This window comes from Nycticebus coucang, chromosome 18 (genome assembly GCF_027406575.1).
Source record: "Nycticebus coucang isolate mNycCou1 chromosome 18, mNycCou1.pri, whole genome shotgun sequence".
Classification (NCBI taxonomy): domain Eukaryota; kingdom Metazoa; phylum Chordata; class Mammalia; order Primates; family Lorisidae; genus Nycticebus; species Nycticebus coucang.
Genome location: NC_069797.1, coordinates 50,742,206 through 50,769,225, shown reverse-complemented (window position 1 = coordinate 50,769,225; position 27,020 = coordinate 50,742,206). Strand labels below are relative to the sequence as shown.

General features: G+C 39.3%; 1 protein-coding gene across 4 annotated transcripts in view; it reads right to left on the bottom strand.

Annotated features, from left to right (window-relative positions):
* The window catches only part of SPAG9 (sperm associated antigen 9), a 156,158-nt gene that overhangs the window by 104,475 nt on the left and 24,663 nt on the right, over positions 1-27,020 (bottom strand). For all 4 annotated transcript variants that reach the window (XM_053568398.1, XM_053568400.1, XM_053568399.1 and 1 more), the window contains exon 2: positions 8,083-8,203. In XM_053568398.1, the coding sequence (XP_053424373.1) occupies positions 8,083-8,203 (121 nt within the window). The remainder of the gene's footprint in view (positions 1-8,082; positions 8,204-27,020) is intronic.

Sequence of the window (27,020 nt, the reverse complement as noted above, 5' to 3'; positions counted from 1 at the left end):
TTTTTTTTTTTTATTGTTGGAGATTCATTGAGCGTACAATAAGCCAGGTCATAAAATAATTTTCTATATCTTTAGTTCTAGATATTAATTATAAACTACAACTCTAAAGTTCTCAATAGACGACACTATACTACAAAAACAAAAAGAGCCCAAATACAGATAACAAACAGAGCTGAAGACCACATAGTATTACCTAGTGAAGCAGAAGTAATAAAATGTCAGTGTTTGCACAAATTATCTTGTACTGAATTTTCTACTTTCCCTGTCATATGTAGGCTTTATAAAAAGAAACAGCTCTTGGGCGGCGCCTGTGGCTCAAGGAGTAGGGCGCCGGTCCCATATGCCGGAGGTGGTGGGTTCAAACCCAGCCCCGGCCAAAAAAAAAAAAAAGAAAAAAAAAGAAACAGCTTTTAAAGTTTACTAAATATACAGATACACTAGATATTGCAAAGAACTAGATTCTGGATATATGGACTAAGAGTAATTATATAATTAACTTCATTGCCATTGTTTGAAATCAAGAGATAAAAATTTGAAATTGCTAAATTTCCTTATTAAAAAATTCTTTCAGCAAAAATAGAAAATCATCAGTAGTCCACTTTATCATTTTAAAAATTATGTTGAAGGGATTATCTATTGACAAAAGAGAAGAAGCAACCTGTTTTACTCATCTAGAATAACACAAAATATTTAGGCTCTCTCAAATATTAACTTTTATATAAAGCTATACCTATTTTCAGCCATTTTTCTTTAAAATAAAAATTATGTTAATGATTATACTACCTTCCAATGCTTTCTATCTAATAGAGTACTTATTTGGTTGGTTTTGTTTGTTTGTTTTTGGAGACAAGAGTCTCCCTCTGTTGCCCAGACTTGAGCTAGCTCACAGAAACTTCAAATTCCTGGGTTTAAGTGAATCTTCTATGTCAGCCTCCCAAATAGCTGGGACTAGAGGTGCCCACCACAAGACCACTAATTTTTCTATTTTTAGTAAATGGGGGTCTCACTCTTGCTCAGGCTGGTCTTGAATCCCTCATGTCAAGGGATCCTCCTGCCTCAGCCTCCCAAAGTGCTGGGATTACAGGCATGAGCCACCATGTCCAGTTGGAATGCTTATTCTTATGACCAAGAAATAAGAAGTGCTTTCTTTCCAGTAATCATCATTCAAAATGAAGGCTTAAAAGTATCTGATACCAAATTTAAAAAGCAAATGAATGTTATAAGGGTAACAAGTTAGAAAACAAAGCTCTAACACATCTGTCTCAGTTATTAACAAGATTTTTACATTTAATTTAAAAAATGGATTTTAATTCAAAGGAAGGAAGGGCAGAATCAGAGAAGAGTTTTAAAGTAACTTTAAATCACTGCTATCTAAATCTTTCCATTTTCTTCCAAAGGCAATGGCTCTATACTCAAGGGAAATATAATCTATTGTAAACCCAGGGAGCCTGAGGTCAATTAGGAGCCTTAGGAACTTCCTAAGACAGAATCAAATAACAAATGGTTCTGTGTCAGTTCTGGGTAATTATGTATATATTGTGAACAATGTTTCAAATTCATAAGTTATCATAAACAAACTTGCTACCAATACTTACTTCTCCAATTCTCACATTACAAACAGCCAAACATTTTCATATACCAAGAACAACTAAAATGTTCACATTCCTTGACCTACTTCCTTAAGTATATTCTAAATATCAAAAGGGGAAAACCTATAGGTATAAAAAAAATTGGGCGGCGCTTGTGGCTCAGTGGGAAGGGCACCGGCTCCATATACCATTCAAACCCAGCCCGGCCAAACTGCAACAAAAAATAGCCAGGTGTTGTGGCGGGTGCCTGTAGTCCTGTACTCGGGAGGCTGAGGCAAGAGAATCGCCTAAGCCCAGGAGTTGGAGGTTGCTGTGACCTATGTGACGCCACGGCACTCTACCAAGGGCAATAAAGTAAAACTCTGTCTCTACAAAAAAAAAAATATATATATATTTTATTTTATTTTTTACTGAGACTGGCACAGTGGCTCACCCTGCAATGCTAGAGGTCTGGGGGGCTGAGGTGGGGGCTTGTCAGGAGGGTCAGGAGTTTGAGACCTGCATCTCTACTAAAAAATTAGCCACTCAGAGTGACACCGCCTGGAGTCTCAGATATTTGAAAGGCTGAGGCAGGAAGATCACTTTGAGTCTAGGAGTTTGGGGTTACAGTAAGCTATGATGATGCCAGAGCCCAACTCTGTATCCAAAAAAAAATTTTTTTACTGCAATATGACTCACATTACACCAGAAAAAATGAATGACCAACCAACAGAGGAAGTTTTTTGTTTTGCTTTCATTTACTTACATTAATTTAACACCGATTCATTCCTTCATTCCACAAAGAATTTGAGATAGCTTAAAAGAACACATCATAATATATTCATTATAGATGTGTAAAATTTGGATAAAGGAAAAATATGGCAGCCAGGTAGGATCCAAACCAGTTGTAGTGGCTGCACTTCAAAGTTTTTTCTTAGTTTCTGGGTAACCGAGGTAAAAAATGAAGTGGCCATTAAATAATCCTCACTAAAGGATTGTTTGAGCCCAGGAGTTAAGGTTGCAGTGATACCCCGGCACTCTACCCAGGGCAACAGAGTGAGATTGCCTCAAAAAGAAAAAAAAAAAGAAGAAAGAAAAATTTGTTAATAGATAGCAGTTTCTGGATGATGGATGTGTGCAAGCATTAAAAAGAAATTAAAGATTATGTAACAATGAAAATACTTTTGATGATGTTAAGGAAAAGAAACAAAATTACATATACACTGTAGCTACTGTGATGTTACAAATATGGAAAAATGTTTTTACAAATGGAAAAAAGAATAGAAGCCCATTCACATAATTCCCCCTGCCAAACTATGACTTCACTGACCACAAGGACCATATCATGTTCTTCTGTACCACAACCATACCTAGGCAACTTTTATTAAAATGTCTGTGTTTACTTCACTCATTTAAGGTAGTATTCGGCTTATAAGACAAATCTCAACATACACAGAGAAATAAGAAGTGTTTTCTGATAAAGAACCCATTACTGCTACATTATAAACAGCGAAGCTGATTAGAAATTCCTTATGCCGGTAAAAAGCACCAACAGGCCTTTCTCAATTCACAACTTCCTTATTCCATACCACATGTATTTCAGATCCTGCCTTAAGAAGTATTATTTTAACTCCCAGATAAATAAAATACAACATTTAAAAAAATGCTTTATTATCCATATTAGAAAAGAAAGCATTTCTTTTGTTGTTGTTTTTTCTTTTCTTTTCTTTTTTGCAGTTTTAGCCGGGGCCAGGCTTGAACCTGCCACCCCCGGTATATGGAGCCAGCGCCCTACTCCTTGAGCCACAGGCGCTGCCTGAAAACAAAGTATTTCTTATGTTAGTTCAAATTTTGAGAGTAACCAGAAATCTCCAAAATCAAACATGACTCCAAAATTACAAGAAATTTTTTTAAAGAAATTTTTTATAGAATCACCTTCCCAATATTCAAATCATACCACAAAGTGAGTCCTGTAACTCAGTTCCTATTTCTTTATTTTTTCTTGCTTCTCAAATAGCAAATAACTGCAACCAAAATTTCTCCTTTTAGAATAGGAAGTAGTCTTTAGAGGAGAACTTAGACTTTTTTTGTGGTTACTTTTTAAAAGGATATTGGTCCCTAAAATAATCAAAATAGACACACAGTGTCTAACACATTGTACAAACATAAACACGAAAATTGAACAAGGTACAGTTATCACACAGCACTAAAAAAAAGGGCAATGAAGAGAAAAAAGTGCACTCATCTCTCTCCAATTACAGGTACCATCAACAGTAATTAAGTGGTTCTAAAAAAATACTTTAAATGAGATGTTGGATTACAGTTATAGTGATTTTGGTTAAAAAATAAAAATGTATTTTCTTTAAAAAACAAAACCTAGGTGCAAGACACAACTACAAAAGGGACTCTACCTAACAAATGCCAATATTGTAACCTAGCTGTTTGTACCCTCACATTAACCTGAAATTTTAAAAAAGACTTCTAAAACAAAAATAAAAAACAAAATCTAGGGCGGCGCCTGTGGCTCAGTGAGTAGGGCGCCGGCCCCATATGCCGAGGGTGGCGTGTTCAAACCCAGCCCCCGCCAAACTACAACAAAAAAATAGCTGGGTGTTGTGGTGGGTGCCTGTAGTCCCAGCTACTCGGGAGGCTGAGGCAAGAGAATCACTTAAGCCCAGGAGCTGGAGGTTGCTGTGAGCTGTGTGATGCCATGGCACTCTACCAAGGGCCATTAAAGTGAGACTCTGTCTCTACAAAAAAAACCCAAAATCTAATCACAGAATTAAGATGATTAGGGCTTGGCGCCTGTAACTCAGCCATTAGGGTGCCAGCCACATACACTGGAGCTGGTGGGTTCGAATCCAGCCCAGGCCTGCCAAACAAGACAACTACAACCAAAAACAGCTGGGTGTTGTGGCAGGCGCCTGTAGTCCCAGCTACTTGGGAGGCTGAGGCAAGAGAATCGCTTAAGCCCAAGGGTTTGAGGCTGCTGTGAGCTGAGACACAATAGCACTCTACAGAGGGTGACATAATAAGACTCTGTCTCCAAAAAAAAAAAAAAAAGAATTAAGATGATTAGATAGCCCAGATGTTTTTATAATGCAAAAAAGAATATGTTCTGACATGCATTTATATAAATTTGTTTTCATCTTTAAAAAATACTTATTAAATCAGGCAGGTGAAAGGGGGTTTGAAGGATAAGATAAATTCACACCTAACAGGTACACTGCACCCAACCAGGTAATGAGCACACTTACAACTTAGACTCAAACTGTGCAAAAGCAATTCACATAACCAAAACCTTTATATACCCCTAACATTCTGAAATTTTTTTAAAAAAGCACTATTCTCAGTCCTAACTTTCCAATAGTGTAGGGCAATGATGATATTTACAGATTACCTCCTCCCACTACTATTTTAAAAACTAAGGGGCTTTGATTCAATATATTGGGAGATTTGGGGGTGGGGCTAAGAGAATAAGTTGAAAAAACAGTCAAATATTTCCCTCCTAAAAATGTTAAGAGGATGTTTTAATGTGGTAAAATAAGGACTAGAAAAGAATTCTGAAGATATACTTAAATTTTATATTATACCCAGTTAAGTCTTAGAGAAAACTAGAACTAGAGAGAGAAAAACAATTAAGATAGAAAAGAGAAAAGACTACAAAGTCTCAAAGATGGGAGAAGGAAGTAAGCTCCAAACCTTAATAAAAGATGACTTTTCATAACCTCAGTTCATGGAAAAAGAAATTTAATGTGATGAACTTTGTACATCTGAATGGTCAATTTTTTTTTTTTTGAGACAGAGCCACAAGCTGTCACCCTATGTAGAGTGCCGTAGCATCACAGCTCACAGCAACCTCCAACTCCTGAGCTCAAGAGATTCTCCTGCCTCCACCTCCCAAGCAGCTGGGACTACAGGCACCTACCAAAACACCTGGCTATTTTTTGGTTGCAGCCGTCATTGTTGTTTGGCAGGCCCAGGCTGGATTCAAACCCGCCAGCTCAGGTGTATGTGGCTGGTGCCTTAGCTGCTTGAGCCACAGGCACTGAGCCAGAATGGTCAATTTTGACTAACCTCAGTTGTAATTTCTTACACCAAGATTTATTTACGTATTTATTTTTGAGAGAGAGTCTCATTTTGTCACCCTCGATGGAGTGCTGTGGCATCATAGCTCATAGCAACCTCAAACTCCTGGGTTCATGCGATTCCCTTGTCTCAGCCTCCCAACTAGCTGGAACTACAGGCGACTGCCACAACACCTGGCTATTTTTGAGAGATGGGGTCTCGCACTTGCTTAGTCTGTTCTCGAACCAGTGAGCTCAGGCAATCCACCGGCCTCAGCCTCCCTCTTATATCAAGATTTATTTCAGAATGGGATAACAGACTTCCAGAGAAGAAATTCTTTGGAAGATAATGTATTAATAGCAAAAATAAAGTTTCAGATCAAATTAAGCTCAATACCATATCCAATATTTGGTAAAGAATTTCTTCCTCTCTTCCCTAGAATGTTAGCAATTATTTTTAAATGATGCCTAATTTTTTTAATGTCTTTCAATTAAAATGGAAAATGTTATAATTAATACTTTCAGAGAGTGGAATAAGAAGATGCATCTCAAAGCACATGACAATTGCAAAAGTTAACTCACCGAACTGGATAAGAAATCTCAGACACCAAGAAAGACTCGAAATATTCTCCTAAATTGATCATTTCCCTTAATTAAGAAACTACATTTGAAACACTCAAAATATTCTCCTAAATTGATCATTTCCCTTAATTAAGAAACTACAATATTTTGTTTACATTTATTAGAAAGGAACAGGAAACATTTTTTAATTTTAGTAATAAAAGGGCTGATATGTATGTGAAAGAATCAGTAATTCATTCCCTTTAGTTACATTTATGAAAAAAGAAGTTGTATCTCCTTTCCGACAGACATTTTAAGACACGCTGGTATCAAAAATGCAATTTCAAGTATAAGGTAATTCTTCCTCTAATATATCCCTGATCACAGAAGCAGATTACTTAATGCATAAAAGGATTTTAGACAAGGAATTGCTTCCCAAATAAAGAAAATTTTCTTATCAAAAACTTGATACTCTTCAGCAAACAAGAAGAAAATCTAATATGTTTAACCATGAAAGTAAAGCTGGTTCTTTCAACTGTGCCTTTATTGTTTGCTTCTAAAACACTATACTGATATAAAAGCATAGTCAAGTTAGGATTAAAATATTATCGCCAGTAGCTAAATTTTCTTCTTCTTTGAACAGAGAATGGTTAACTCTGGAAATGTACCAAAAACTTGTAACTGCCATTTTTCCAGATAAGAGACACTCATACTAATGTGACTCCAATAATGTATTTGTCAGTGTATGCACTGTGGAGTCCATATATTAACAAATACATCATTGGAGCCACATTATTAAGACCTCAGATTTCTATAATAGGATCATAAAAGTCATTCTGGGTATTTAACAAAGGAAGGGTATAAAACTCCATATATCTATAAGCCTAAAAGTACAAAGACACAGCACACGTCTCATTTTGTTTCACTCAACTTCTGTTACCAAACATCCATTGGCTCTCTTCTGTGACAACTGCTTAATAGTCACATGAGCTCTCAAATTCCAGATTGCTTGAACTTTAGATTCCCAATGATTTTGTTTGAGCTCTATTAGGTCCTTCCAGTGTTATAGAGGGGAGTGGTCAGTTCTCACACACACTGGAAGCTTTATGGTGAAGGTTATCTATCACAAAGGATAGCATCTTAACAGCTGGTATCACTCACTAGTAACTGCCTGGCCATCTTTTGCTCTCTAGGATTCTGAAAGTTTACTATGTTGGGAGGAAAAGCAGCAGATAGCTTTCGGTCTACCTCTATCAGACAATGAAAATAGACCAAAGTTCCTCATCATTTCTTTTCTAATTTTGACATAATTAGGTCTATTTTATTAGCCAAAAAGGAAAAAAAATCATCCTTGAGGTTTGAAATAATTACTTTAAAAATCAAGAATACATGAAATATTTAAAACAAAATGACTCTGAAAAATGAAGTTCTGTTCCCCTAAATGCCCTCATTTTTCCATTAGAAAGAAACAAACAAAAAAAGAATTCAGTATTTTTATACAAACTTCAAAGCTTGAGTTTTTCTTACATTTTTACATTTCAAAGCAATACAGAAACAATGGAACTTTGTGCACTTGATCAAAATTGGAAGAGATGATCCACATGCACACAACCTGCATAGTGGATATAGCATAATGTTAACACAAACAAAGGCTGAGAGCTAAATTGAAGAAATGAGTCTTACAGGTAACTTTAGTCATTTCCACATACCATGTGAAATGTGAATGAAAAAAAAGTAACTTTAGTTCCCAGGTCTAACTCTTGCATTTGGGCTAACAATCTTTCAGGCACAATTTCAGAACCTTCATCAGATGGTCAGGATGAGTCATTGCACTATTTGAGTCCACTCTTTAATGTGTACTTATGAGGCGAAGTATTTTTACTTACTCTGGTCAGCATAGTTTTTTGCTTTGAGTTCAAGTTGTCTTGTTTGAGATTCTAAAGATTCCACTCGGGTCTGTAAGTCCTTTTTTTCTTGTTCTTGAGAGTCTTCAAATTCAATGAATTTCTGATAAGGAAGAACAATATATATTTTCATCTAAGAAATTAAATCTTTTTTCCATTTGCAACTCCTATGTTTCTCAGTATCAATAATCACAAGTAGTATTAACTCCTTAAAGTGATCTCAGAATCATGACGTTGAGTTGATTTTTAGTTTTTCTGTAAAAATTAAATTAAAAAACTTCCAACTGTAGAAGGAAAAATATGACAAAATAATTTGCTTATTTTAAGGTATTTCCACTTCATATAATAGGCATTCCAAAGTCATACATATTTCTTCTTACTAAAAATATATAAATCTTTTAATCAGTACACCTGCATATTTATCTTGAATTTAAGACTCAGAATTTTTTATCCATAACATGTATAAGAGAACAAAAGAATTATAGAATAATCAATATATATCTGTTAAATAATTATGTGATTAATAGACAGTCTTGGAGATTCATTCTAAACCATGAAATTTAAAACCCTAAAAAAAGGCGGGCAGCGCCTGTGGCTCAGTGAGCAGGGCACTGGCCCCATATACTGAGGGTAGCGGGTTCAAACCCAGCCCCGGCCAAACTGCAACAAAAAAATAGCCGGGCGTTGTGGTGGGCGCCTGTAGTCCCAGCTACTCGGGAGGCTGAGGCAGGAGAATCGCCTAAGCCCAGGAGTTGGAGGTTGCTGTGAGCTGTGTGACGCCATGGCACTCTACCGAGGGCAATAAAATAAAACTCTGTCTCTACAAAAAAAAAAAAACCTTGGTTAAAAAAAAAAAAACCCTAAGAAAAGGATATGTGCTAATGAATACTTCCACCAACCAAATCTAATTTACTAAAACTATTCTTGTCAAGGGGATGTCTGTTAAATAAAATCATCAAATCTCAATTTTATCATAATTGTTCTATTGATCATTGACAAATGATCACTCAATCCTCTTCTTTTTTTTTTGTAGAGACAGAGTCTTGTTTTATCACCCCCAGTAGAGTGCCGTGCCGTCACAGCTCACAGCAACCTCCAACTCCTGGGCTTAGGCAATTCTCTTGCCTCAGCCTCCCAAGTAGCTGGGACTACAGGCATCCACCACAACGCCCAGCTATTTTTATCTGTTGCAATTTGGCTGGGTTTGAACCCGCCACCCTCAGTATGTGGGGTTGGCGCCCTACCCATTGAGCCACAGGCACCGCCCACACTCAATCTTTTTTAAAACATTTTTTTCATTTGCCTTCTAGTACCTTTCCTTGTTTTCCTTCTACTTTTCTAGCTGTTCCCTTTTGATCTTCTTTGATGTTACATGGTCTCCCTAATTTCTGAACATTGGAATGCTCAGTTCTTGCACACATTTTCTCTTCTGTGTTTAGACTTATTGCGTGGTAATTCCATTCTGTCTCATGGCTTTAAATACTAACTATATGCTGACAACTTCCAAATGTGTATCTTTTGCCCAGACCTGAACTCCAGTATCTTAAATTTAGCATGCGAAAACCTGCTCCTTACCTGGTCTTCTCTAACTCATTAAATTACTATGGTCAATTTGTTCAGGCCAAAAACTTTGACTCTTGTTTCTCTATTATCTCATATACTCGTATCTAATCCATCAAGCAAATCTACCTTCAGATATGACCACTGTTTATCATTTCCATCACCATGCCAGTCTGTGCCACCATTAGCTACTACCTAGATAACTGCAACTGCATTCACCTCCTAATTGATCTCCTTACTTCTACCCTTCCTCCTCTATAACGCTTTCTCATTACAATAGTTAGGGGATCCCTTATAAAGTAAGTCAGATTGGGCGGCGCCTGTGGCTCAGTGGGTAGGGTAGCAGCCCCATATACAGAGGGTGGAGAGTCTGAGGGTCGCCTAAGCCCATAGAGTCTCACTATGTCAGCCTGGGTAGAGTGCCATAGCGTCACAGCTCATAGCAATCTCAAACTCTTGGGCTTAAGCGATTCTCTTGCCTTAGCCTCCCAAGTGGCGGGAAATACAGGCACCCGCCACAATACCCAGTTATTTTTTGTTGCAGTTGTTGTCATTTAGCTGGCCAGGGTCAAGTTTGAACCCACTACCCTTGGTGCATGTGCTGGCACCGTAACCACTGTACTAAGGGCGCAGTGCCTCCTCTCCCCAGTTTAATGCTAATTATATTCAGTCCATGTAATTTAACTGGTGATGACTCCATCTCCCTACGCATGGGTACATGTCTTAACACCAGACTTGTCAGAGTCCTCTCTGGGACATATGCCAGTTATTAGGAAGAATACTACCTTCTCTTTCTCTGGGATCTTAACTCTAAATAAAACCTAGCAGGCTTAAGCTGCAGACTGGCATCTTTTTCCAACATAGAAGAGCAGGCCTGAGACTAAAGCCGGAATAGAGAAAACTAAAGAGCAAGAGTGAGAAAAGCCCTAGTTAAAGATACTATCTGGAATCAGTAGTTCCTGGAGCCAGAATTTTCTCAGTGTTTTTTGTTTGTTTGTTTGTTTTTATCTAAGTTAACAGAAGCTGGGCCCCATGCCTGTAATCCTAGCACTGTGGAAGTCCAGGGCTGGAGGACTGCTTGAGCTCAAGAGTTTTAGACCAGCCTGAGCAAGAGTGAGGCCCCATCTCTACAAGAAATAGAAAAAGAAGCCAAGCATGGTGGCCTGTGACTGGTGTCCCAGCTACTTGGGAAGCTGAGGCAGAAGGATCATTTGAACCCAGGAGAGTTTGAGGTTGCTGTGAACTAGGCCGACGCCAGGGCACTCTAGCCTGGTAAAAACAAATAAACAACAACCCCCTCCCCCAAAAACATAAACCAATGGATTCTTCTTTTACATAAGCTTATTTGAGTTTCTTATCATAAGAAACTAAAAATACCCTAACATAGTCAGTCACCTATTTTCTGTCAAAAGCCATTTGATTCAATGTTTTCCTGATCTTTGAAGCTTGAAACCCATAACCTCTACAACACTGGTTTTTAATTATTTGTTAGCCCACAGACCCATCTGGAACTTTGATACATCTATGAACCATGTTCTCCCTGCCCCCCACAAAAAATGTCCCCATCCATCCCAAATTCTGCCTGCTCTTCTCAGGGAGCTCAGACTCCTTAAGTCCTCCCATAAACCCAACACCCCTGTCCTTTACTTTTCTATAAAAATACTTCATATTTGTGGGCGGCGCCTGTGGCTCAGTGAGTAGGGCGCCGGTCCCATATGCCGGACGTGGCGGGTTCAAACCCAGCCCCGGCCAAAAACCACAAAAAAAAAAAAAAAAAAAAAAAAAAATACTTCATATTTGTAAGGCTGCTAACATTGGTTATTTCTTTCGGAATATTAATCTTAAAATGTCTCTTTCTGGGTGGTGCCTGTGGCTCAGTGAGTAGGGTACACCAGCCCCATGTACCAAGGGTGACGGGTTCAAACCCGGCCCTGGCCAAACTGCAACAAAAATAGCTGGGTGTTGTGGTGGGCGCCTATAGTCCCAGCTACTCAGGAGGCTGAGGCAAGAGAACTGCCTAAGCCCAGGAGTTGGAGGTTGCTGTGAGCTGTGACACCACAGCACTCTACCGAGGGCGATAAAGTTAGACTCTGTCTCTACAAAAAAAAAAGGTCTCTCTTTCTACATATGTGTGTGTGTGTATTTGGAGAAGGTCAGGTGCAATGGCTCATGCTTATAATCCTAGCAACTTGGGAGGCCAAAGAGTGAGGATTGCTTGAGGCCAGGAGTTTGAGACCAGCCCAGGAAACATAGCAAGACCCCATCTCTAAAAAAATTTAAAACTTAGCTGGGTGTGGTGGCATGTGCCTGTAATTCCAGCTACTCAAGAGGCTGACGTTGGAGGACTGCTTGAGTCCAGGACTTAGACCCTGCAATGAGCTGTGATTACGCCCCTGCACTCTAAACTTGGGTGACAGTAATAGCCTGTCTTGAATGAATGAATGGACAAACTGACAAATTCATTCAAGAAACATCTACATGACTTCAAGTACCCCACAACCACTGCCTTCCAAGCATTTTCTTGCTGCAACTAAATGCAAGCAGATTGTGTTAAATAGAAAAGCAGTAACTATGAAGTCTGAGTAAGTTATTTCAGTGTTTTGTCTGGGTATACAATCAAAGACTAAGAATTATATGAAAATGTAATGGCTTGGCGGCACCTATAGTTCAGTGGGTAGGGCACCGGCCAAATACACCCAGGTTGGCGGGTTCAAACCTGGCCCAGGCCTGCTAAACAACAATGACAACTGCAACAAAAAAATAGCCGGGCATTGTGGCGGGCGCCTGTAGTCCCAGCTACTTGGGAGGCTGAGGCAAGAGAATAGCTTAAGCCCAAGAGTTTGAGGTTGCTGTGAGCTGTGATGCCATGGCATTCTACCCGGGGCAACAGAGTTGAGACTCTGTCTCAAAAGAAAAAAAAAAGAAAATGTAATTGCTTTCTGGCCTGCTTTGAAAATGATGCTCCTGTGGCTAACTTAACTACTGTATGTGAGTAAGTAACCTGAAATTCTTATTTTAGGCTTCTTTTGTGCTATGTTGAAATAGTGTTTTAAAGAATATGTAGCATATGTATCAAATAATAAAATGCTGTTGTATTACTGCTAACAAAAAACTTTACCACTACTCTGCTCATTCAGAGCTCCTTTGGACACACAGCTTCCTGTCTGCTTTGCGTCTTAGCATCCGCGTTTGGATACAGAAGAGCATCCATAACTGTTTAGCAGTTGCTACTATACACTCATTCTACAAGTATATTACTTTGACCTACCTAGATGATTCAAGCTTCAGAATTTTTCACATTTTATTATGACTACTGAGGATTTATATCCATATCATTTTAAATACACAAGCTAAAATAGGAGAGGGTTTTTTTTTTTTTTAAGTGTTATGCTATGTCTTAGACTGGCAGGGTTATTTATCTCCAAGCGGAAATCTCTTGTTTCTGCAGTTTCCCATTACAGGAAAGGACTAACAATAAAAAAAAATATTCTAAAACAAATAGATACTCAGCCCTTTTCATCAAGCAAATTAAAACAGACAAACTTAGAGACAACTGCTGTCTCTCACAAGGGTGCATATGTTTTCTCCTTTCTTATTCCGAGTGATAGACCTTAAATTTTTTGGATCATGAACATCTTTAACGATATTATGAAAACAGATCTTTCTCCAGACAGACAAATATATAAAATACAAAACTATAATTTAAGTATAACTTGAAGTTCTATAAGAAGCCAAAAAGAATTTCCCCATTTATAAACATAATAAATGGTTTTTAAAATATAATTTTTAAAAATTGTCTTTGCTCTGGCTCGGCAACTGTGGCTCAAGCGGCTAAGGTGCCAGCCACATACACTTGAGCTGGCGGGTTCGAATCCAGCCTGGGCCCACCAAACAACAATGATGGCTGCAACCAAAAATTAGCCAGGCGTTGTGGTGGATGCCTGTATTCCCAGCTACTTGGGAGGTGGAGGCAGGAGAATGGCTTGAGCCCAGGAGTTGGAGGTTGCTGTCAGCTATGATGCCACAGCACTCTACCCAAGATGAAAGCTTGAGGCGCTGTCTCAAAAAAAAAAAAAAAAATTGTCTCTGCTCTTAAAAATCCCAATTTTAGATGTGTATTACACATTTAATAATGGATAACTGGCACCCTCATTTAAAATGCTAATCACTAATATGCAAGAAAAATAATTATTCCTTGGTACTAAGAAAGCATCCTAATAGATCACACAGGGCACTAAAAGCTTAATAGATAAACTTAATGGCTATCAGAGAGTAATAAAAAAAAAAACAAGTAACTAAAATTTTCTGAATTGCTACCCAAGAAAAATATCTACTATGTAGGCTACTTTGGAGCCATTGTTTTGTGAAATTCCCCAGATGATGATATAGGTACAGAAGATGCTATACAGCTCAGAAAGCAGGATGCTAATAAGTACAAAAACACTTCAGAAAATAGTATAGCTCTATATAGCAATTGGCAATAATGTGAAAGTAACAAACACTGATTTAAAAATTTAAGAAAATTGGAACAGAAATATAAAAGGTGCCATGAAACTCAATCAGGTGCCTAAGTAGATGTCTTGGCAATAACAGAGTTGTTCTTTTTCCTGGATGGGGGCTAGCAGTAGAGTATATAGGAAGTATCAATAACTGGCTTGGCACCTGTAGCTCAATGGTTAGGGCGCCAGCCATGTATACTAAATAAGGCAGGTTCAAACCCGGTCTGGGCCTGCTAACCAACAATGACAACAACAACAACAACAACAACAAAATAGCCAGGTGTTGTGGCAGGCGACTGTAGTCCCAGCTACTTGGGAGGTTGAGGCAAGAGAATCGCTAGCCCAAGGGTCTGAGGTTGCTGTGAGCTGTGACGTCTCGGCACTCTACTGAGGGTGACATAATAAGACTCTGTCTCAAAAAAAAAGGAAGTATCAAGAACTGTTTTTGCTATGCCTATCACTTTCGTTCTATAAACAAGATAATTAGACAATAGATGGCATGGGTTACTAAAAAGAAAGTTCTCCAACAAAGCTTTCTGTTTCCCTATGCTCGGATATCCTAGGACTAGTAGCACATGTGAGTTCTCCTGAACCCCATTACTAGCTTTGTAGCATACATACCGTCATAGCTCACAGCAACTTCAAACTCTTGGGCTCAAGCCATCTTGTTGCCTCAACCACCCTACTAGCTGGGACTACAGGGGCCCGCCACAAAACTTGGCTAGTTTTTCTAAAGTGGCTGGGTCTTTTTTAAAACAAGTCTTCTTGATTTACTTCAAAGAAACATATGTGCTTTCTACTCATGTAATGTCAACTTAACACACTAACTGAGATAACATAAAAATAAGAACAGGGCGGTGCCTGTGGCTCAGTGAGTAGGGCGCCAGCCCCATATGCCGAGGGTGGCGGGTTCAAACCCAGCCCCGGCCAAACTGCAAAATAAAAAAAATAGCCGGGCGTTGTGGCGGGCGCCTGTAGTCCCAGCTACTCAGGAGGCTGAGCCAAGAGAATCGCTTGGGCCCAGGAGTTGGAGGTTGCTGTGAGCTGTGTGACACCACGGCACTCTACCAAGGGCAGTATAGTGAGACTCTGTCTCTACAAAAAAAAAAAAAAAAAAAAGAACATATCCCATTCTGTCTCTTTCTAGTGAGAAAAAAATTGGTTGTAACAGTTGAATGAAGCCACCCGCTTATTCACAATGTCTATTCTCCAGATGTTAGGAGAAGTACAGAATAGGCAGGTAGGTGGTATAAAGATATTTATTACACAAAGTAATAACATTCATAAGATTTATTCTTAGATAAATTAACATGTTAAACATAAAACTGAAACTCTTTTCCCACCCATCCAGTAGAAGCACTCACTTCCTGACAGCCATCAAAGACCCATAGCAAACATTAATAATATAACATGATAAGAAATTTATAATGGAAGGGTAGAGCAACAAATGATTTAAACCTGCTTTTAATAAAAGACACCATTTCAGTTGACTATAAAGGGAACAGTTTGACCAGCATGAGCCAGAGGGAGACCCCGTCTCTAAAAATAGCTGGGCATTGTGGCCGGCACCTGTAGTCCCAACTACTTGGGAGGCTGAAGCAAGAGAATTGCTTGAGCCCAAGAGTTTGAAGTTGCTGTGAGCTATGACGCTACAGCACTCTACCCAGGGCGACAAAGTGAGACTCTGTCTCAAAAAATACATACATACATAAATAGAACAGTTAAACAGAAGAAGTGGGGTAAGGACACTCTCAGCAGAGGTAAAAGCCCATGTGAAGGTACAGAGGCAAAAAGATTATGGCATGCCCAGGGAATTACAATTTGGTATTAAAATAAAGATAAACCATAAGCCAAAGAATAAGTTGAGAATTTCTCCTTTGATTCACAAAGAGAGTAAGTTGGTCAAATAAAATGGCATTCACCCATCCACATTTTCAACACACAAACTGAGTCCCTATTGTCCCCTTAAGAATTCTAAGGTACTCAGAATGTAGCAGGTTATAAGACAGCCCTTAGCCTCTACATTCCAATACCTAAAATTTAGCAGAAGACATAAGACAACAAACATGGATAACAACATTTTATACAAAAGACGGATTTACTGGCTTGGCACCTATAGCTCAGGGGCTAGGGTGCCAGCCAAATATACCAGAGGTGGTGGGTTTGAATCTAGCCCGGGCCTGCCAAGCAACAATGATAACTACAACTCCCCCCCGCCCAAAAAAAAAAAAAAGAGCTGGGCGTTGTGACGGGCACCTGTAGTCCCAGTTACTCGGGAGGCTGAGACAAAAGAATCACTTAAGCCCAAGAGTTTGAGGTTGCTATGAGGTATGACGCCACAGCACCCTACCCAGGGCGACAGCGTGAGACTCAGTCTCAAAAAAAAAGATGGCTTTACAAAGACCTTGCTTAATTTAACAGTCATCTAATCTGAGGTTAATGCTGGTAAGAGATGGCTGATATTTCTGTTACTACCTAAACACCAACATGGTATATAGTACAAACTTGGTTTACACCTCAGTCTCAGGTTTGCATATGAGATCGGACAGTTAAATTTGTAAACTCATCCTAGAAAAAGTGCTATATACCTCATTGCTGAATATCACTACGGTCGAGCAGTGCCTGTGGCTCAGTAAGTAGGGTGCCGATCCCATATACTGAGGGTGGCGGGTTCGAACCCGGCCTCGGCCAAACTGCAGGCATTGTGGCGGGCACCTGTAGTCCCAGCTACTTGGGAGACTGAGGCAAGAGAACTGCCTAAGCCCAAGAGTTGGAGGTTGCTGTGAGCTATGACTCCATGCACTCTACTGAGGGCAATAAAGTGAGACTCTGTCTCTAAAAAAAAAAAAAAAAAAAATCACTACAGTCATCTCTGAAGTACTCCCCTTGAGAAGCTAAGACCCATAGCAGCGCCTAGTCCACCCTTTAAAGCATTTTTTCCTAGGACAAGTTCATGAATTTAATTGAGACCTCATATGAAGACAGCTCTAATGGCCAATCCAGAAAAAGAGTTCCAAAATTGCTTTGAAGGGTGAGAGGGATGGTATTGGTAATAGAATTGATCAACTGACCTGTGAGGTATTCAAGTGCACATAGGAAATAATTAGCTATAAATAAGGTCTCTCTAGGACTATAACTAGTACAACTCACCTGCAAGCTAACAATTATATAAAAACCCTTAAAGAATGCATTGAAAATAATAATCTTTTAATAATACTCTTATAATACATTATACAAGTGTTTTTGATACAAAATGGTATGTTGTAGTAAGATCCTTTTATAAACTGGAAGGATAAACACATAGGCAAAGGGAAAGGTATGGGGGCACATAATAAAACACAATAAAGCTGAGAATGGTGGTGCACATCAGTAATCCCAGCTACTCAGGAGGCTGAGGCAGAAGGACTGCTTCAACTCAGGGGTTCAGGGCTACAACGTACTACAAGAGTCTGAGGTTAGCCACTGCACTCCATCCTGAGAAAAAGAGCAAGATACCATCCCCCTCTAAAAACAAAACACAAAAAATCCACTACATAATGTAGTTTTTGTATTGTTATTATAATGGTTATTTATCAGTGGTAGGATTTAGTATGATTTTATCATTTTTCTTATAACCTTATCCTTAAATCCAGTAAAGGGTTTTTTTTCTTTTATAGTTAAGTGTGTATTTACATATTTTAAAAAATAAAGGACGTGCACCAGGCATGGTGATAATCATATCGCTCTGGGAAGGAGAGGTGGGAGGATCCCTTGAGCTCAGAATTTCAAGACCAGTGTGAACAAGAGCAAGACCTCCTCTTTACTAAAAATAGAAAAACGAGCCAGGCATTGTGGTGGGCGTCTACAGCCCCATCTACTCAGGAAGCTGAGACAGGAGGATGGCTTGAGCCCAGGAATTTGAGGTTGCTGTGAACTACTAGTATGACACTATGGCACTCTAGCCTGGACAACAGAATAAGACTCTGCCTCCAAATAAATTAATTAATTAAATCAAATAAATAAATAAAGGACGTGGGGAAAACAAATGGTCGTGAAAAAACTAAATATGAATTCAAATCAATTGGCAATTTTGAATAGAAAAGTTTTGTATAGGCCAGGCCCACTAGCTCACGCCTATAATCCCAGCACTCTGGGAGGCTAAGGCACGTAGATTGCTTGAGCTCAGGAATTCAAGATCACCCTAAGCAAAAGCGAGACCTCATCTACTAAAAATCGAAAAACTGAGGTAAGAGGATCCCTTAAGCTCAAGAGTTGGAGGTTGCTGTGAGCTACGACATCACAGCACTCTACCCAGGGTGACAGCGTGAGACTGTTTCAAAAAAAAAAAAGAAAGAAAAAAAGAAAAGTTTAGTATATCAAGCAATTAAGCATTAATGATTTCATTTGAGAGCTGAGCACAATGGCTCATATCTGTAATCCTATAGCATTCTGGGAGGCCAAGGTGGGAGGACTGCTTAAACTCAAGAGTTTAAGACCAGCCTGTGCACAAGTGAGACCCCATCTCTACAAAAATTGAAAAATATAGTTAGGGGTAGTGGCCCATGCCTCTAGTCCTAGTTACTTGGGAGGCTAAGGCAGGAGGAGTGCTTGAATCTAGGAGTTTGAGGCTATAGTGAGCTATAATGATGCCACTGCACTCTAGCAAGAGTCATGGAGCAAGACTCTGTCTCAAAAAAAAAAAAAAAAAATTACCATCGGGCCACAAATGATTGTGGTGTTTTTCTGAATGTACTTAATCAAAATCAAAGTCTTAAATGGAATGGTGAAGGAGAGGAAAATCAATTATGACGAGATAATCCCATTTTAATTATTGATATATGCAATTCATGTTTTATGCCATGACAGTGCATTAAATCTGTTGAAGTCAAAAGCTGAAATACAAGAATGATGAACCTCAGGTCTAAGGATACAGAAGTGTGCCTCTATTCCAAAAAGTCTACTAAAAGACTATACCAAAACAGAGTCGTTGTATAACTTCATTTTTCTTATATTTTAAAGGTATTTATAACAAAATGTTCCTAGTAGGAGTAGGTAGTTTCCTTGTATCACTATAATTTGCATATAACAGTATTTTTATGCAAAGTAAACAGGATTTTGAAGGTTTTACCCTAGCCGGAGACCTTCTGAAGGAGGAAAAGTAAATGAATGCTCTTCAGAAGTCCATGGACATTCATAATGGACTTAATGACTTAACTTCTTGTCAGTGGCATGATTTTATCATCCCCTCCACTACATTTGGGAAACATTAGAATCATCATGACTCCTTAGAGCAACATAAAAACCACAGCAGGATGGGGGCAGCTTTTCAAAATATAAAACCGTGTTACCCTGGAAAGTCTAGCTAGCCCCTTCAGCCTAGAGGAGTTCGTCAGATTCCCGAGGTGTGCTGGTATAGATAGAGTGCATGCATAGCCTTCCTTCACCCCTTCTCTCCCTGTCTGGTCTGCCTCTTTCTTTCTCTCGTATACACATACTTTTTTTCAAGGGGGACAGGGGGAAGTAAGAGCCCGTGAATGAGTTTTACCACATGTAATAAATACTTCTTCACTAAAATCCCTTTCCCTTCTCAGTAACTAACTGGCCATCAACAGCACAGACATAACTTCAGACACACCTGTCCTGAGAGCAAGTAGAAACTATTTGGGGGGGAGGGGAATCAGTGGGCAATGCAGACTTATGTCAGGATCTAAAAAGAATAAGCTTTGTGATGAAGCAAAATGCTTTCAAGTCCACATGGCTTATAGGGACTCTTTTGCCCTACTGTTCTGGAGAAAAACAAATGAATACTTGGAGTAGATGAGCTCTCAAAATTTAAAAAAAAAACCCTTATAGATTATTGTTCGTTGGAGTAAAGATGCAAAAGACCAAAACAAAGAAAACAAAAAAATATAAATAGTTAACTTTGACTACAGTACTTGTCTGAAAATAATATTGTAGCCAGGCACAGTGGTGTGGACCTACAATACCAGAGACTTCCCAGGCTGAGGTGGGAGGATCACTTGAGCAGAGAAGTTCAAGACTAGCCTGGGCAACACAGTGAGACCCTGTCTCTAAATAAATTCAATCAATCCAGTGGCACCTGAAGCTCAAGCAGCTAAGGTACCAGCCACATACACCAGAGCTGGCAGGTTCGAATCAGGCCCGGGCCTGCCAAACAATGACAACTACAGCCAAAACCGAGCCAGTTGTGGCGGGCACCTATAGTCCCAACTACTTGGGAGGCTGTGGCAAGAGAATCACTTAAGCCCAGGAGTTGGAGGTTACTGTGAGCTGTGACGCCATAGCACTCTACCCAGGGCGACAGCTTGAGGCTCTGTTTCCAAAAAAAAAAAAAACAAAAAATTCAATCAAGCCATCAATCAAACCACCAAATGAAAACGAAAAGACTGACATTGCTAAGTATCTATCAAGATATTATCTTCCCCCCACACTTACTCCACAGTGAGGAGGAAATATTTTTGTTATATTAAATAGAATTTATTAAATTCAAAGCATTGTAAAATTGTTTTGTAATTTGTGCCTGCTAGTTATGCAATAAACAGGCTCTACAAGTTAAAAAAAAAATTATTAAATTCAGTTAAATGCAATTATTTTTCAACACAGTTACTTTGAAGAAATGGACTTCAGGAACACATGCTTATCGCACCAGCTCGGGAGGCTCACTTAAGCCCAGAAGTTGGAGGCTGCTGTGAGCTAGGCTGCCACCACAGAGCTCTAGTCTAGGCAACAGAGCAAGACTGAAAGATGTATGTCCTTCAAGAGATAGCAGATAAGAAAATTATAACAAATTCATTAGATTTATACTATGGAAACTATGTAATAGAGAACTGGTATGGAGGTGAGCATACGGTTGAAAATACAGAGGTTGAGTAGAAGTATAAAATCAGTAGTTAGTAATATCCCTAGTAGGTTATCAACCCCGTGTCAGGGTGGCCAGGTACCGTACCTTCCTTGCTCATCCATACAGCAGATAAGAAGTTTTCTAAAAAAACTCAACCACAGAGATTTTAGACTGAGAACACTCTAGGCACAATCAGACAGGTACCAAATGAAAAGAGGAATTATGTGAAAGTCTACATACCAAATAATAATACTGACAGCCCCTTTTCTGTTCCTGTACTTACCCAGGCTGCCATAATTAGATTACTAGGTTTATCTACTGGTCATCCCCCAAAGAGATTATCCTTGTCTGGAAAAACTCAACTGACTCTGAGAAAGGACCAAGGGATATTGAAATCTGGATTCCCAATAGGCAGTAAACTGTATCAAGGCACACAAAGCTCCCGGCCTCTTTTAGTGTCTCACTTTTAAAACATGAAGGAATAATTAAGGGTTATAAGGCACTTGAAGCACCAATCTGAAAGACAGAAACCAAAACTATCAGGAAAAAGAAAATGGGACTCTGAAGAAACAAAGCAGGGAACAAATATAAACTATAATTAATATACTCAGAGACCAAAGAAAAGTCATTGCTCCCATAAAACTAGAATAGTATGCTATTTTTAGAAAAAGGAGTAGGGAAGGAAGCAAAAACAAGAAAGAGCTCTTGGAAATTATTACAGTATAAGTTGAGAAATCAAGCACCTTTTCTTTCTAATCAAACTACACCTTAGGGTAACCAGAAAGTTAATGAGAGCAAGTCCTTTTATAAGAAAATTTAGATAATAAATGCTAAAGGAATAATTGGGTTAGAACAGCACCATTTCCCAACTCTTAATGATACACCAGGGAATGTCCAGTCACTGTTCAGATTTTCTAGGTTGTCTTATAAATGCTTTTATGATCAGGACCCAAACAAGGTTCACACATTGCATTTGGATAATATATCTCTTAAGTCTCTTTTAAATTATAGATTCCCCATCCTTTCCACCCAAGTGATAATCACATAATGGAGTAGCCCAAACCCATAAATAGGATAATTTAGATCTATGTACTTCCAGGCATAGACAAGTGGTTGCCTGTTATGAGTGGATGAAGCTAAATAGGCAATTCATAAAGGAGCAGAATCATCAATAAATGTAAGAAACATGATCAACCATGCTAGTGATTTGAGAAAAGCAAATTAAAATAAGTGGTGGTTTCATACACGAGATTGGAAACAGAAAACACAAAGTCTGACTGTACCACATGTTGGAAAAAATACAGGGAAATACAGGGAGTTAAGTACGAATACATATTCTAACATTTGCCATCCCATTTCTAAAATGCCTATCTTTGAGATGGTCTTAACCAGGCGGCGCCTGTGGCTGAGTCGATAGGGCGCTGGCCCCATATACCGAGGGTGGCGGGTTCAGGCCCGGCCCTGGCTGAACTGCAACCAAAAAATAGCCGGGCGTTGTGGCGGGCGCCTGCAGTCCCAGCTACTCGGGAGGCTGAGGCAAAAGAATCGCTTAAGCCCAGGAGTTGGAGGTTGTTGTGCGCTGTGTGATGCCATGGCACTCTACCGAGGGCCATAAAGTGAGACTCTGTCTCTACAAAAAAAAAAAAAAAAGAGATGGCCTTAACCAATTTTTACTGCAGTAATGTTTATAATACACTACCTGTTCTTCATTACCACATTATGTATTATAGTAACAAAATGCAAAATTATATGAGAATGCAATAGTGTGATATTTTGAAATTTACTGTATATTTGGTCTTCAATCCCATTTCCTGACACACAACTCCTAAAATTCTTAGACTATCCATGGTGATGTCTTTTTGCATGCTAAATAGTGCACCAGTAGCTGGCAGCCGGAGGTAGCTTAAGGATAGGAGCTGGTCACCAGAAAAACTAAGTCACTAAGTCCACCCTAGTGATCTGAGAAAAGCAGGAGCTGAAGGTGCAGCTAATCACCAATAGCCAATGGTTTAATCAATCATGTCTATGTAATGAAGATTCCATAAAAACCCAAAAGAACAGGGGTCAGAAAGCTGAATACCTGGAGGTTCCTGAAAGGTGGAATACCCCTTCTCTCACCCTTTGCCTTATGAATCTTTTCAACTGTATCCTTTGTAATAAACCAGTAAACATAAGTAACTGTCTCCCTGAGATCCATAAGCCACTCTAGCAAATTGATCAAACCTTGGATGGAGTTGTAGGAACTCCAATTTATAGTCAGCTGATCAGAAACTCAGGCAAAATAACCTGGCGCTCACTACCAGCATTGGAAGGGGGTGGGGAAAGTGTCAGTCTTGGGGTGGGGAAAGTGTCAGCCCTCAACCAGTGAGATCTGATGCTATCTTGCAAGTGAATTAAATGACACCCAGCTGGTGCCCACTGCAGAACTGACAGCTTGCTTGTTGGTGGGGAAAAAACCCATACATTTTATCAGATAAATTCTTCTGTGTTGGTTGGTGGTAGTGATGGTGAGAGAGCAAAGGAAAAACTTTTTTTTTTAACTTGTAAGTAGCATTTAAGAAAAAAATGTTGGCTTGCCACACATAGCCCAGTGGTTACAGCACTGGGCACATGCACCAAGGCTGGGGGGTTTGAACCCGGCCCCGGCCAGCTAACAACAATACCAACTGCAACAACAACAACAAAATAGTTGGGTATTGTGGTGGGCACCTGTAGTCCTAGCTACTTGGGAGGCTGAGGCCAGAGAATTGCTTGAGCCCAAGAGTTTGAGGTGGCTATGAGCTGTGACACCACAGCACTCTACCAAGGGTGACATAGTGAGACTCTGCCTCAAAAAAAAAGAAAAAAAGAACAAAAATGTTTAAAATCCCACATCAGTACTATACAGAGTCTATAAATAACATATATCTGTAGTAAATGCCTAAAAACATGAAATTCAGGGCAGCGCCTGGTGCTCAGTGAGTAGGGTGCCAGCCCCATATACTGATGCTATCTTGCAAGTGAATTAAATGACAATGGTTTAATCAATCATATACTGAGGGTGGTGGGTTCAAACCCAGCCCCGGCCAAACTGCAACAAAAAAATAGCCGGGCGTTGTGTCAGGTGCCTGTAGTCCCAGCTGCTCGGGAGGCTGAGGCAAAAGAATCACCTAAGTCCAGGAGTTGGAGGTTGCTGTGAGCTGTGTGAGGCCACGGCACTCTACTGAGGGCCATAAAGTGAGACTCTGTCTCTAAAAAAAAAAAACCAAAAACATGAAATTCACAGGTCACTTTTGTTCTTTTTCTCACTACCACTTCCCTATCCAGATAACTTCACCTTTATCTTGATATTGTGAATTTACTTAAGAAATAAAGATGTTAGTTAAAATTAAATTGCCAATATTTTACGGGTAGTGGGTAGATAGATGTTTTTTACATTATTCTTTATTTATTTATTTATTTTTGAGACAGAGTCTCAAGTCTCTACCAAGGGTGACCAAAAAAAAAAAAAGAGTGAGGAAAGTCTTGTGATTCTAGTAAACATAAGTTTGAGTTTCTCTTAAGTACTGGGTCTTGAGTTTGAGGGGAGGGGTGAGGTAGTTATACAATCGCAAACACCCTGAGAGACTTTTTCCAAATTCTCAGGCCCAGCTTAGCAGCCCTTTTTCCAACCAAAGTCTCATAAGCCTGTGGGGGTGGGGGTAGGCAAGTTCAAAGAACTGTCTATTTTGGAAACATTCCTCCAGAAGGTTGGGGGTCCCACCTATTGAGAAGTCAGGCAGGGTAGCTGAACCTGACTTTAGTGTCCCTGAAGTCTGAAACCAATTCCTAACTGAAACCAATTCCTAACTGAGCATTGATATCATCCAATTCCACTATACGAATGAGAAAAAAGAAAATCAAGTTACAAAGCACTACCTACAGTATGATCCCATTCAATTTAAAATATATGCATCTGAAAGAAGTCCAGCTGTTAATAGTTCTTTTTTTTTGCAGTTTTTGGCCGGGTTTGAACCAGCCACCTCCAGCATATGAGGCCGGTGCCCTACTCCTTTGAGCCACAGGCGCTGCCCCAAAACCCATCTTTTTTTTTTTTGTAGAGACAGAGTTTCACCTTATGGCCCTTGGTAGAGTGCCATGGCATCACAGAGCTCACAGCAACCTCCAACTCCTGGGCTCAAGCGATTCTCTTGCCTCAGCCTCCCGAGCAGCTGGGACTACAGGCGCCCACCACAACGCCCGGCTATTTTTCGGTTGCAGTTCAGCCGGGGCCGGGTTTGAACCCGCCACCCTCGGTATATGGGGCCGGCGCCTTACCGACTGAGCCACAGGCGCCGCCCTAATAGTTCTAATCGGAAGGATTCTGCAGTACTTTAAGTATTTCTGCAATATTTGGTTCATTTTTGTTGTTTAAAAAGAGCATACATTTTTTCTGTAAATAGGAAAAATAAGTAAATAGAATAATAAATAAATACAAATAAAACCATTAGATAAATAGCCAAACAAGAACCACAAACACTGGCGGCGCCTGTGGCTCAAGGAGTAGGGTGCCGGTCCCATATGCCGGAGGTGGCAGGTTCAAATCCAGCCCCGGCCAAAAACCACATTAAAAAAAAAAAAAAAAAAAGAACCACAAACATGCAAAAATTTACTCACTGCCCAGAAGCATCATTCACAATTGTATAAGTAAGTCAAACTTGACTATTTACTCAACATTCTCCTTGGATCTCAGGTCTATTTTATAGTCATTATTAGTCCTTGTGACTACTCCACCACAGCAAACACAGACATTTTCTACTCTCTTACCCAAAAATACAAGAACGGAGAAGAGAAGCTCATTGGCCTATGATTGAGGTTATGAGGTTATCAAGCTGGAATTGATGACCACATTCACAAAGGCTGAAAAAATATATTATAGGCTAAATATACCTTAGATGAGGGATGCTGTGATCAGATGCTTGTGAACAGATTTAGTTTCAGATTTTAGAATATTTGCATATACATAATGAGACATCTTGGGGATGGGTCCCAAGTCTAAACTTAAAATTCATGGATTTTTCAAATGTGCCTTATACACATAGCCTGAGGTAATTTTGTACAATATTTCTAATAATTTTGTGCATGAAACAAAGGTTGTGTATTCTGAATCATCAGAAAGCAAAGGTGTCACTATCTTAGCCACCCATTGGGGATAATCTGTGGTTTGGCATCATCATCATTTCTGACACTCAATTTATGTTACTGATAAACAATCATTCTCTTACACTTACTCACACATAAGTATCCAACAGCAAAAAAATATGCTGCCCTATTAATACAGTGAAAAAATAATGTGTTCAGTGTAACATGGCATTATATTGGTAACTCCAAAAGGTTCAGATTTGGAGCAGTTCAGGTTTCAAGTTTTCAGATTAGGGATGCTCAACTTGTATTATGAAGTTTGCTCCATTTGCCAAGAGATGATTTACTGACTTTGTTACATAGTTTTGCACATCTACAAGTGTGTGATCAATCTCTTACATTTGTGACTTTGTAGATCTTAAAGCTTAACATTGTGGTTTTACTTCATACTTGATTCTGTTATGAAAATATTTTCTATCATTAAAAAACTAGAAATTGTTATGCTGGAAAAAGGAGTACATGACATTAAAGTAAATTTAGAAAATAATTACAAATAAAGCAACAGTGTATAATTTTTTTTTTTTTTTGCAGTTTTTGGCCAGGGCTGGGTTTGAACCGGCCACCTCCGGCATATGGGGTGGGCGCCCTACTCCTTTGAGCCACAGGCGCCGCCCACATAATTGTTTTTTTTACAGTTGTTTTTCTGTGGGGGTTTTTTTGTTGTTGTTTGTTTTGTTTTTTTCTGTTAAGCAGGCCCCAGGCTGTGTTTGAACCTGCCATTCCTGATGCTCAGGGCTGGCATTCTAACCACTGAGCTACAGGTGCCCATTTCTGTGGGTTTAAAAAAAAAGTTTAATGGGAATTGCAAACATGCAAAAAAGTGGAGGATAATAAAATAAATTCCTATTTGTCCAATTTCA